General features: G+C 32.2%; 1 protein-coding gene across 1 annotated transcript; it reads left to right on the forward strand.

The window, feature by feature from the left end:
- Positions 1–3,399: 3,399 nt before the first annotated feature.
- LOC138320093 (prisilkin-39-like) lies at positions 3,400–9,899 on the forward strand. The gene is made up of 4 exons (XM_069263168.1): positions 3,400–3,495; positions 7,385–7,491; positions 8,014–8,430; positions 9,713–9,899. Exons 2-3 carry the CDS (start codon positions 7,395–7,397, stop codon positions 8,421–8,423), a joined length of 507 nt encoding a protein of 168 aa, XP_069119269.1. The 5' UTR covers positions 3,400–3,495; positions 7,385–7,394; the 3' UTR covers positions 8,424–8,430; positions 9,713–9,899.
- The last annotated feature ends 4,584 nt before the right edge of the window (positions 9,900–14,483 follow it).

Consider the following 14,483-nt stretch of genomic DNA (forward strand, 5'->3'; position numbering starts at 1 on the left):
TTTTACAAAGCAAAAATATGTTTGATTCATTTCTTAGAAAGATTTTAAAACAAGAACATTTCATCTTTATTATAAAGATGTCGCAGATTAAGGAAATATTGTTTATCGCATGTCGCTCGCCAGATATGTACTTAGATAACTTTATCTGAAATAATGTAAGGTGTAATGCTTAAAATTGTGCAGGTGCCAGATGTTAACCTTTGGTAAAGGGGAAATAGGTTTGTTCATATGATAGAATTGATAAAATGCATCTTATTCAAAACATTTATAAAGAAAATATCACAATATTTACACACTATCGATTTGTCCATCCATATTTCAACAACAAAATCAGAAAAATAAAACATAAAACAAAATTAAAAACTCATCCTCAATATACAAAAAGATAAAAAAAATTGGTGGGCGCTACACTTAGCGATATAATTTTGTGTTTTTTTTTTTAGATATTTCCTCCCCAACATAGCTAGAGCCAAAGTACGCATTTTCTTAGTCATTTTATGATGTCATTAGTTCCTGGATTAATGATAGATATGTGATGACCTATCCTGTGTTTCCTTCTTCCACAACTATTGGTCAGACTAGATGTCATCAAGGGTTTCTCTATATAAGGTATGATGTTCGTAATCCATTTCAATCCCATACACAAAGAACCTCGTTCAAATACAGATGTTCTAACAACGCATTTCGTTTAGTTGGTTCATAGTTTTATATCAGCTACTTTTGGAAATAAAAGTACTTTGTCCACTGGTGCCGAACAGATCTCCTACTTTGAACATGTACTGACCATGCCCAGATTGATGCAACAGTCGCTGATCTGCTCATTAGAATACACAATAACTACCGAGCTTAGACTACCCACTCTAACAAACTAGAAATATAAGCCTCCTTAATAAGGACACGGTAAGGTCGGCCCTTCAGGTTTTATAAGTGTCCATTTATTGGAATCGTAATGCCCGAGGTGGTTTGCTCTCGGAGTGTTGACCTCTGATGCCAGGTGAAAGTAAGATGTTACATCAGTTTATGGTGTTTAATGAAGACACTTTCCATAACCTTACATGCTCGTGTCATATGGTCAATCAGTAAACAAGATTTCTCTATTTTCCTACAAATCCATGCTGCTTTATTTTATTTAGTTGATGTTTAAGTGATATGTAGACGAAATATTTTGAAATCCACCGGTGTTGATGAAAATGACTTTAGAAATAATTAAAGTAAAAAATAAACATTTATGGGGCTTTATAAACATTAACAACAATACAGACTTTACACAATGTAAACACTCGCTTCTGATGTTCTATGATATCACTTTACAATCATCAAAAATCGTAATTGTTTTCTTGTATATGTGTTTTCTTCTTGGTTTGACTATGATTACTCGCTTACCCTCTTTACTGCAAATAGTATCAAATGTTTGGAATGATCAAGTTTATGCCTCATGTTTATAACACATACACATCACTTAACAGGGAAATAGAACGTCGTATTTCCCTTGGGTGAAAAAAACATCGTAATTCCAAGGGGCGCGTATCGCCAGTCTTTCACACGGAGTTATCTCCCCATCAGAATGACAATGACGTACACATGTAAAACGTCAGTTTTTAACTCATCGCAAACTTAACTAATATTAAACCCAGAGTAGCGAATCGTGATTTTTCGGTACAATAAACAATTTATATCCCCGGTGGCAATGTGAAATGAAGTTGTTTACCCTCAGATGTAATATTACCTCTGGCAAACTCTCGGGAAATATTACACCTTTGGGCAAATAGACCTTCATATTACACTTCCACCAGGGTCATAAATGCATAGCGTCAGTTAGAGCCTCGGTAATATTCCTTTAATAAAATACATTTCTCAGTAAATCTATACGAATATCATCTCTTCATATTAATATGTTATGCTATTAAACAGTCATTATATGCAGATGAACATAAATTCTTCTTCTGTTAACCTTGACTTTTCCCAGCCAAGACAATCAGTTATTGTTTCACCTGTTTCGTTTATCGTTACGGTCTGGTGACCTCCTCTCAGCAGGAAAAGTCCACGTAATTGATATGTCGCATTATCATTCGTCATCAATAACTAATCAGACTTCATGAAATGACGAATTGATTGAATTATCATCACTTTATTAGGGACTATAGCCTTTATATATATCATATATTAGATACGGTCTAATTAGCACAAACTTTCTCATTTACTAGTTTTTATGCCATCTTTGTCAGGTCACGTTCAATTTCTATTCAGTTAACTTTCGAATGAAACAGAATACACGGATTAAAAAATAAATAAACGTCATATTATAATATATTTAAACGAGATGATAGAGCTGAAATAATTATGATGTTAATCAGAACATTCGTAGATAATTAACAAACTTATAATGAATATAGGAAAGAAACTGGACAAAATACCAATATGGTTTCTTTCTGATATGATACTACACCAATTGGTTTAACAAATACATACATTTGTACGTCATACTTTTTTCTATTAAATAATATTCCTATATAATTCACATTTAGACTAATGCTCCTCCCTAAATTTAGCAGAATAATTACAAATGTTAGATTTCATCGTGATACCTTTCAGATAAGTTACATATATGATGTTAAATATTTGTTCAATTATTGAATATATCCCGCGTAAGTAATAGCAAGTGTAATGGCTACAAACTGGAACAACTGACATTAGTTTTTGTATGGAATTACAGCTTGTAGAATAATATGTTTGAAACTACACATTACAGGAGGATATATAAACATTGACAACACAATAAGACTACGCCAATTCCATCTTATTTGCTACACGACTGGTAAAACCTTTCAATATGGAGAGCCATATTCCCAGCAATAGCTTGTGCCATAGACTATGCACCTGATTGACTGCTCCAACAGTGACGTCACAGCATTGATATGACGGAAAAGTGAATCTCTAGATACAATATTCCACTCAATCTATGAATGTACAGTAATTATAAAAATTTAAAATTCAGTCCTTAATCAGGTATGGATGTTTTAAATTATACATTAAAAGCATAGCTTTTTGCATTGCTTGTATTACTTGTTATTTTAAATGTACTTCTTATCTATTAATGTTTTTGAAATGACAATGTAGATAAATTATTAGAGGATGCCAAAACGTTGGAATGGAATACATGAGTGACAATGAATTCCTTAAATCACTGTAGAAATTCGATTCGTTAATGTCAAATGCTCATGCTGCTAACAGGTGCCAACTGTTACCTAAGTTATTGTATCCAGATGGAAACCCGGAAGTGGATGGCCAATAGATCTCTGACCCTTTGACCGTCCAAAGAAGGCCGGGAGCAGTGACTTGTTTTGACAACTAAAGTGAGTGTATGAGGACATTGAAATGTATACTATCAATCACTGTGTATTAGCCAGTGGTCATCAGTAACTGGGTTATATATAAGGGGGATACCTAGGTGATCACAGCATACCCTCCTGATCCGCGTACACTGACCGTCATAAGGTAAGCCTACAAAGCAACCAACACTTTTTTTATAACTATGCAATTTTCAATAACTTGTTATCATTTTTCAAAGAATTATATTTCTTTCCTTCTTGATCAAACAATACGTTTTATTGATATGAACAGATATAGCAAGAATTTCATAAGCTGCTATCGTGGTAATGTTGCTATTTAAATGCCATTACTTGAAATACTGGATGATTTTGGGAACTTTCGTTATTGCATTGCTGCCCTATTATAACAGCTAACCTGCTGCTATCTACGGTATTATTGACATAGATGCCATCTATTTAATCTCTCTTCTACTGATTCTATCTTGTAGCCGTAACATATTATGAATTTACACTTTTTACTTTGAAATACTTTCATCGAATCCATTTTTTTAATTTAAAAAAATCCCCGTTGCTTCCTATCTATGAAATGCAAAAAGCAGCATTGCCATCTCCTCAAAGAGAGCTTCTTCAGTTCCATTTTTTCATTACATATATTTTATTATCTAACACTGTTTTTCAATGTATTTCACTCTGCCGTGTTACGTTGCGCTTTGTAATATTAATGATGATTAATGATAAACAGCTTTAGATATAAGTTAATATAAGAGTTTTATAATAGTTGAGTTACAACTTATAACGAGCATTTATTAGATTTGAAGTATATTATCATAGTATAACGGTAATAATGACGTTGTCGTATGTAACGCCATCTTTGATTGACTGAAACTACGGCGCAAAAATTTTATTGAAAAAAGAGTCCTGCAAGAAATTTGAAAATTTGACGGATTAGATTTAATTCTACTGATTATATATGAATCTAAGATAATTTTTTTATTTGTTTTCATACTAAATCCAACTCTCTGATTGGCAGATATTTTTCTTCATATACTATTAGAGGATGGTGCTAAAACCCGACGTTTTCGTGACGTCACAATAGAGACGTCGATGTTGCGTATTGATTTAAAAAAATCCATTGGAAAATCAATGGAGTCGTACGTTTAAACGTATGTATTCTGAAAAATTGATTATAAGCATTGATGTAACTAATTTTTTAACTTCATCGGGGTCTGAAATTAATTTTGTTTGCAAACTTTTTTGAGAAAAGCTACGCGGATTTAGAGTACATTAAGGATTTTGTGTTTATATCTCCATATAACACAAAACATTTAGAGTACATTAAGATTTGTTTATCTCCATAACAAAACATTTAGAGTACATTAAGGATTTTGTGTTATATCTCCATAACAAAAACATTTAGAGTACATTAAGGATTTTGTGTTATATCTCCATAACAAAAACATTTAGAGTACATTAAGGATTTTGTGTTATATCTCCATAACAAAAACATTTAGAGTACATTAAGGATTTTGTGTTATATCTCCATAACAAAAACATTTAGAGTATATTAAGGATTTTGTGTTATATCTCCATAACAAAAACATTTAGAGTACATTAAGAATTTTGTGTTATATCTCCATAACAAAAACATTTAGAGTACATATTAAGAATTTTGTGTTATATCTCCATAACAAAACATTTAGAGTACATTAGATTTGTGTTATATCTCCATAACAAACATTTAGAGTACATTAAGATTTTTGTTTATATCTCCATAACAAAACATTTAGAGTACATTAAGATTTTGTGTTATATCTCCATAACAAAAACATTTAGAGTACATTAAGATTTTGTGTTATATCTCCATAACAAAAACATTTAGAGTATATTAAGAATTTTGTGTTATATCTCCATAACATAAACATTTAGAGTACATTAAGGATTTTGTGTTATATCTCCATAACAAAAACATTTAGAGTACATTAAGGATTTTGTGTTATATCTCCATAACAAAAACATTTAGAGTACATTAAGGATTTTGTGTTATATCTCCATAACAAAAACATTTAGAGTATATTAAGGATTTTGTGTTATATCTCCATAACAAAAACATTTAGAGTACATTAAGGATTTTGTGTTATATCTCCATAACAAAAACATTTAGAGTACATTAAGGATTTTGTGTTATATCTCCATAACAAAAACATTTAGAGTACATTAAGGATTTTGTGTTATATCTCCATAACAAAAACATTTAGAGTACATTAAGGATTTTGTGTTATATCTCCATAACAAAAACATTTAGAGTACATTAAGGATTTTGTGTTATATCTCCATAACAAAAACATTTAGAGTACATTAAGGATTTTGTGTTATATCTCCATAACAAAAAATATTATTTTGTGAATACATTAATAAGGATTTTGTGTTATATCTCCATAACAAAAACATTTAGAGTACATTAAGGATTTTGTGTTATATCTCCATAACAAAAACATTTAGAGTACATTAAGGATTTTGTGTTATATCTCCATAACAAAAACATTTAGAGTACATTAAGGATTTTGTGTTATATCTCCATAACAAAAACATTTAGAGTACATTAAGGATTTTGTGTTATATCTCCATAACAAAAACATTTAGAGTACATTAAGGATTTTGTGTTATATCTCCATAACAAAAACATTTAGAGTACATTAAGGATTTTGTGTTATATCTCCATAACAAAACATTTAGAGTACATTAAGGATTTTGTGTTATATCTCCATAACAAAAACATTTAGAGTACATTAAGAATTTTGTGTTATATCTCCATAACAAAAACATTTAGAGTACATTTAAGATTTTGTGTTATATCTCCATAACAAAAACATTTAGAGTACATTAAGGATTTTGTGTTATATCTCCATAACAAAAACATTTAGAGTACATTAAGGATTTTGTGTTATATCTCCATAACAAAAACATTTAGAGTACATTAAGGATTTTGTGTTATATCTCCATAACAAAAACATTTAGAGTACATTAAGGATTTTGTGTTATATCTCCATAACAAAAACATTTAGAGTACATTAAGAATTTTGTGTTATATCTCCATAACAAAAACATTTAGAGTACATTAAGAATTTTGTGGATTTTGTGTTATATCTCCATAACATAAACATTTAGAGTACATTAAGGATTTTGTGTTATATCTCCATAACAAAAACATTTAGAGTACATAAAGGATTTTGTGTTATATCTCCATAACAAAAACATTTAGAGTACATTAAAGAATTTTGTGTTATATCTCCATAACAAAAACATTTAGAGTACATTAAGGATTTTGTGTTATATCTCCATAACAAAAACATTTAGAGTACATTAAGGATTTTGTGTTATATCTCCATAACAAAAACATTTAGAGTACATTAAGGATTTTGTGTTATATCTCCATAACAAAAACATTTAGAGTACATTAAGAATTTTGTGTTATATCTCCATAACAAAAACATTTAGAGTACATTAAGGATTTTGTGTTATATCTCCATAACAAAAACATTTAGAGTACATTAAGAATTTTGTGTTATATCTCCATAACATAAACATTTAGAGTATATTAAGAATTTTGTGTTATATCTCCATAACAAAAACAATTTAGAGTATATTAAGAATTTTGTGTTATATCTCCATAACAAAAACATTTAGAGTACATTAAGAATTTTGTGTTATATCTCCATAAAAAAACATTTAGTAGTACATAAAGGATTTTGTGTTATATCTCCATAACAAAAACATTTAGAGTATATTAAAAATTTTGTGTTATATCTCCATAACATAAACATCTATCCAAGTCAATCCTTAATCAAAACAAAGCAATGAAGAAGAAATCACGAATATGTCTTGATACTTTTGAACTTTCATCATCTTTATGATAAATACGACCCAGACCGTAGGTTGGTTGATTTTCTACATGTCCTCTGACTTTCCTACATAAATCAGGCACGTTGTTGGATAACTTGCTTTTATATAGGACGAAGAATGGAAACAAACAGAAACATGATATTTCTTTTTACCAGGATAATCACAATGAAGGCCGTGTTTTGTGTAGCCGTGTTGGTGGTAGTGATAGCGCTGGCCGAGGCCGGAGGATATGGTGGATACAGGCCTCGTCCAATGATGAAGGGTAATGTCCCACAGAAAGTGGTTACAGAGCTGTCTGTAATGAATAGATATATGATTAAAAAATACTATTTTGTACGGCGGCGTATTAGGGCCACTACAAAATTTTATTTATCTTGTACGTACAAGTTTTTCTTGTATACTTGTATTTGTACGTACAAGTTAGTATATTGTACGTACAAAATAGTATCTTGTACGTACAAGATAGTATCTTGTACGTACAAGATAAATAAAACTTTGTAGTGGCCCTAATACGCCGCCGTAATTTTGTATATACGTTAATAGATAAATAAATACAATTTTGTGAGCACGCAAATAAATACATGTACATAAAAATGAGAACTTTATCCACTCTCAAATACCGTTCCAGAAATTCGACAGTAATGTTTTACTTTAAGATTGGGGGCTAAATAAAGCTGGTAAACGATATAAAAAGTTGTTCATAAAACTATGTTTAGTATTTTGTTATAAAATAGATAAACCCAAGTATTGATCTGACCGGATATGTGTGGTATCTTGTTAACAGGTAGGCCCTGCAAGGGTAAGGGCGGCGGTGGCTACATCATTGGCGGCGGAAATTACTACCCATCCTATCCCTCCTACAGCACATACAGCGTTGGTTACCCCTCCGGTGGCGCCTATTACGACAATTCCTATATTGGAGGCGGGTCCTACTTAGGAAGCGGGTCCTACTTAGGAGGCGGATACGTTGATGGCAGTACATCTTACATCACCAGCGGGGGTCCCTATTATAGCGGTGGTTCTACCTACATTTCCGGCGGAAGTGGTGGTTATTATCCAGGCGGTAGTGTTTCGTACATGTCAGGAGGCTATCCCAGCTACAGCACAGCGTATCCCTCTACCTACAGTACAGGGGTGTACAATACAGGCGGCTATGTAGGAAGCAGCGGCGGCTACCCCACCTACTCAGGATAAATAACTAGTAAGTAACATGTACCGCATACCCTTCTCAGGATAGATAACAAGTAACATTTACCACATACCCTGCTCAGGATAGATAACAAATAACATGTACCGCATACCCTTCTCAGGATAGATAACAAGTAACATGTACCGCATACCCTTCTCAGGATAGATAACAAGTAACATGTACCGCATACCCTGCTCAGGATAGATAACAAGTAACATGTACCACATACCCTTCTCAGGATAGATAACAAGTAACATGTACCACATACCCTGCTCAGGATAGATAACTAGTAACTAACAGGTACTGTATAAACTACTCAGGATAGATTACAAGTAAGTAACAGGTACTGCACAACCTACTCAGGATAGATAACAAGTAACTAACAGGTACTGCACAAACTACTCAGGATAGATAACAGGTACTGTACAAACTACTCAGGATAGATTACAAGTAAGTAACAGGTAATGTACAAACTACTCAGGTTTGATAACAAGTAACTAACGGGTACTGCACAAACTACTCAGGATAGATAACAAGTAACTAACAAGTACTGCACAAACTACTCAGGATAGATAACAAGTAACTAACATGTACCGCACAACCTACTCAGGATAGATAACATAGTAACGGTACCGCACAACCTACTCAGGATAGATAACAGGTACCGCACAACCTACTCAGGATAGATAACTAGTAACTAACAGGTACTGCACAACCTACTCAGGATAGATAACTAGTAACTAAACAGGTACTGCACAACCTACTCAGGATAGATTACAAGTAAGTAACAGGTACCGCACAACCTACTCAGGACAGATAACAAGTAATTAACAGGTACTGCACAAACTACTCAAGATAGATAACAAGTAATTAACTGGTACTGCACAACCTTCTCAAGGTTGATAACAGGTACTGCACAACCTACTCAAGTATGTAAAAATGACCGCCCAACCTGATCAGGATAGATAACAAATAAGTAACTGGTATACAGCTAAATCTCCATTCATGAGTTAGTAACATGCGGTACCCCACAACATTAAAGGGATATAAACCCGTCTTATTTTATCTTCTATTACATGTAGAGCAGCAGGTAATGAGAAACGAGAAAAATACAGACGCTATACTGTATGTCCATATTGATTTTTGCACATTGTTTTCGCCTTGCACGTCATATTTTAATATTTTATCAAAGTTTTGAACAAAAATTCTATAGTGTGAGAAAAAGATCAATCATAGGTTTTACTTCATTTAAATCGTTAATAGTTTCTATAAAAGTGCTGATTTTGTCTTTCAGATTCGACAAGACGTGTGGTTGTTCTGTGTAGTCATCATACTATCATACCCGTCAGCTCCCTCTGTTATAGGTCTCCTCTCCTCCTCTCTGAATTACTCCCATTGTCAGATGGCGAGTCTGCTCCAACGAAGACATGTTACATGTTTTTCATTGTTAATTGAAATTAAAGTTGTTTGGAAAAAGCATCTATGAATTGTTAAAGTTGATATTTTGCATGCTGACAGAGATCCCGCTGAGACACAATTTATTACCCATTCTCAGTTAAATTGATTTCATTTTCATGAAATATCTACTTGATTCAACTATTGCAACAAAGTCTAACGATAGATTCATGTGCATATCAAGAATTTCATCTAATACCTGCACAATCTTTAGTAGAAACATATATGCAATATTTCTCTTAACACCATCCCATAGTATAATCTTTAAAGAATTAATCTATATTTCCAACGCTTCCACATTAAGATTTCAAGTATTAATAAGTAATAATCAATTCTTCCCATCCGGGAATGGCGCGGAAATTCGACGTTATCGTGACGTCACATTAGAAACATTTACGTTGCATATTGATTTGGAAAAATAATCCCTTAGAAAAATCAATGGAATCGTACGTGTAAACGTATTTCATTATATAAAGTAGCATGGAAAATTAATTATAAGCATTGAAGTCACTATCTTTTTAGTTTCATCGGGTTATGAAATAAATTGTGTTTGCAAACTTTTGTGAGAATCCGATTCGCGGATTCACACAGTTTGCAAACACAATTTCTTTCATAACCCGATGAAATTATAAAATAGTGACTTTAAGCATTTAAGTGAGGTTATCCACTAAGGGACAACTGAATCTACAAAGAGCCATGACAATCATGAGGCATCTATACGAGCCAATACAGGCTTCCTTTTGAAGCAGATTTCAGCCAAAGTTCAGCCAAAGTTCATTATAAATGCTACAACTGACTGCAGATACTTAAATTAAGTACTTAATTCATTCAAAGATAAGCATTACCATGTTAACATCTTGTTAGTGTCAGGCCATCAGGCGTCGATTTCTCGAAACAAAGTTAAGTTAAAAACTGACTGAAATCATTTTTTTTCTCATAAGTTATAATAGAAACATATATATGTTTCTGTTGTAATGAAGAGAAAACCTGAAGTTTTGACTTAAGTCTGCATTTTTGTTTCGAGAAATCGGAGCCCAGGACTATTTGCTCAGCAGCTATCATAGTAAATTTATGATAAGGTATCCTCAGTATAATGCATCCAGTCTAACGAAGACATAATTTGGTTTAAATAATGATTAAAACTTCAGATAACATTTACAGCACTAGTCCCTGTTATGTCAATGAAAACCATAACCTTTAATACTATCAATCGATTTATATATATATAATGGGCCTTTCTTTATCAAACTAATCCTCTACCTTTGACCTTATCATCCAATGCCTTCTTGCAAATTTTTGTCTCTCGTCTCTGTCAGTCCATCTCTGTCAGTCCATAAATGAAGAGATCAGTTAAACAGTTAAACGCAAAAGAAAACAAGTTTACATGGATGGGACCCAAATGCAAAGACACATGCAATCTGGATATGTATAATAGACAGAAAGGTAGGATAAGATTGATTCCGTTTTGGCATCTTATAGTCTCAGCTTTACAATCATAACCAGTCTTCGAGGAGTTAACGATAGTGAAATTTCTTATAAATCTCGGAAAATGACCGTCTAAAAGGTTTTATTCAACAAAATGATAGAGTGTTAGTCATTTGTTAAGATGTATAGACTTTTTTTTCTCTCCCAGAAAAATGCATTTCTAAATATTACATTTAAACCTGCTCTAATGACCACTTCTGTTTACACACCACATGGTTATTGCCATACATAGGTGTCAACAGGTTGTAACGTGACAGAAATAAGATTATTTTATTATTTAAATATGATATAGATTAAAATTTGATAAAGATTTAAATATGGTAAAATTTAAATGTAATAAAGATTTAAATATGATGAAGATTTAAATATGATAAAGATTTCAATGTGATAAAGATTTCAATTAGATAATTCAAATTACAAATGATAAGTCAACAGGAAAGTAAAGTCAACAAAATGAAAGTGGAAACTAAAAGCAAACAATTTGATCTCACAAACGAAAATACACCAGCACTTTCAGACACATGACGACGACTAAAAACATAAATCATATCGCTTATGATGTAATTTTAGTGTTAAAAGTGAAGTGATAGTGTTGAAACACAATGGTACCAGTACGCCCGCACTTCTCTTAGAGTGCAGCTCTTCACCCACCTCAATTACATATTCACCGTATCTATGTTACATGGTGAGTGCATTACTTACTGGGGACGGCTGTGGTGTCGACGGTACCGAGATGTCAACATTGGCCTCTTGATGTACTCTTTATCTACTCCTGATCACCAATACCTATCCGTGTTCTGCATGGACACCAAAGTTTTAGGATTCGTTATTTGATATGCTGTACCAGCTACACGATGAAATGTACAGATTGATAAAAAAATATTCTGTTCATAAATAATGACATTTATTTGATATCAATTTCTACGTAATACCATTTGTAAAATTATTCAAGTAAATAAATAAAGGTATAAGAAGAATCATATGATGTACCAGTAACATTTGAAGGAACGCTGATTTGTTTTGGGGTTAACAATACAGTTAGTCCTACTTCAAAACGCTTGAGTTGTCCGTGACTGAGTTAAAACTAATCAGAATATTTGTCTGAAGTAAATTTGATTTTTGTGTATGTATGTTTGTGTGAATATTGACAGTGTTCAGTCAAATTTTCAATATGACCGACACATTGGTTATTTTCTAAAAATAAAATTTCAGGGACAATGCCTTCTTTTGTGCACACGTATACATAGAGGATATTCCTTGTTTCTTTATGAATTGCAGTTATATTTCATCGAATGGGTTGGAAAATTTAATATTTTCACAAGTGCGAAGAACAAGTAAAAAAAAGTAAAAGTTTCTACCAAACGAGATAAAAAAGTAAAAGTTTCTTCCACACGAGAAAAAAAGTAAAAGTTTCTACCACACGAGATTAAAAAAGTAAAACTTTCTACCACACAAGACGTAAAAAGTAAACGTTTCTACCACATAAGATGAAAAAAGTAAAAGTTTCTACCAAACGAGATAAAAAAAAGTAAACTTTTCTACCACACGAGATGAAAAAAAAGTAAAAGTTTCTACCACACGAGAGATGAAAACAAACAAAAAAGTTTCTACCACACAAGAGATGAAAACAAAAAAAAAGTTTCTACCACACGAGAGATGAAAAAAGTAAAAGTTACTACCACACGAGATGAAAAAAGTAAAAGTTTCTACCACACGAGATTAAAAAAGTAAAAGTTTCTACCACACGAGACGTTATGTATCAAGAAACAGTGAATATTTAATTTCAGGTCTACTGATATAAGTACGTGTATTTGAATCTGCCGCGATTCCTATTCACCCCCTTTTATAATTCCCCGCTTACTTATTTCAACACATGAGGTGGAAATTTCAAAGAAAATTAACATACAATAATCAATACACGTAAAACGTAGAAAGCTGCACGTAATATTATATTTTTGGTTTGATATTGAAAAAAAGGTTTTCCAGCCAAAGCGATATTTCCATTGTAAATGTTGCGTTCTAATTTGTCAAAATTGAGTAAAAATACTTTTAAAATATATATACATTTGATATATTTTGACAATAAAAACTTATATCTCAGTGCGAAAAATATAATAAATAGAGGATATTCCTTGTTTCTTGATGAATACCAGTACTATTTCATCTCGTGAGGTGGAAACTGACTCGCACTCTAACAATAAATTTAAAATATCAAAGCTTCCACCTCACTATTTAGCTAACAATAGCTAATTTAAAACTTTGATAGTTTTCACTCGTGCGAAGCACGAGTGAAAAATTTCAGAGTTTCCATATTTCACTCGATGAAATATAACTGGTATTCATTAAGAAACAAGGAGTATACTAATTTATTCCATTTGTTTTCTCGCTTTACAGAAGACTATCACTACTAGTTCCGCCAGAGGTTATTCTGCCATTGTATTTTACAGAGTCATTTGCCCTTGTAATTAGAACGTCATAGCTTGTGAGCACAACTTCATATTTCTACACAAAATATTATTTTACATTCTGTGCACAAATTAATGACATAACAATCAAAATGATATTTTCACTGTCAATGCTGCATTCCGATTAGTCGAAAGCGAGTTAAAATATAAAAATATCGCTTTTATGTTTAAAGTGAAATCTTACATTTCACTGCGAAAATGTAATAAATGTTATTATCTTTCCAAAGAAATCGGCAAAATTTCCGTATTAATTTCGTCTTGTTTGTATACATTTGCGAATACCAGTTGCTATGTATAGAAAAAGGAATATATATATATATATAAATGTTACGTCTCCCTTTTTCTATTCATTGCCATTGGCCAAGCTCTGATAACCATACAAGGGATGAATATTTGTACTGTATTGATCAAAATGTATGTCTGTTAGAATGAAGTGTGGGCGGTACTATTTCTGACACTTTTGTGACAGGTATTTGTTTTCACTCAACACTACATCGCCACGCCGTGAATCGTTAATTGAGTAAGTCTTTATTGATACAACACATCCCTCCCGTAAAATTATATACTTTGTTAACTCGATATGTGAACTCGACTAATAAAGGTTACATGTCTTAGTGTAATGACCTGAATCGCGTGTTTTTAACTGGATAGGTATGTGTC

Source organism: Argopecten irradians, chromosome 3 (genome assembly GCF_041381155.1).
Source record: "Argopecten irradians isolate NY chromosome 3, Ai_NY, whole genome shotgun sequence".
Lineage (NCBI taxonomy): Eukaryota > Metazoa > Mollusca > Bivalvia > Pectinida > Pectinidae > Argopecten > Argopecten irradians.

Coding starts and splice junctions, on each gene's coding strand:
- LOC138320093 (XM_069263168.1), top strand. CDS start 7,395: ATGAAGGCCGTGTTTTGTGTAGCCGTGTTGGTGGTAGTGATAGCGCTG. Junction 7,492..8,013: donor GCCTCGTCCAATGATGAAGG/GTAATGTCCCAC, acceptor TCTTGTTAACAG/GTAGGCCCTGCAAGGGTAAG.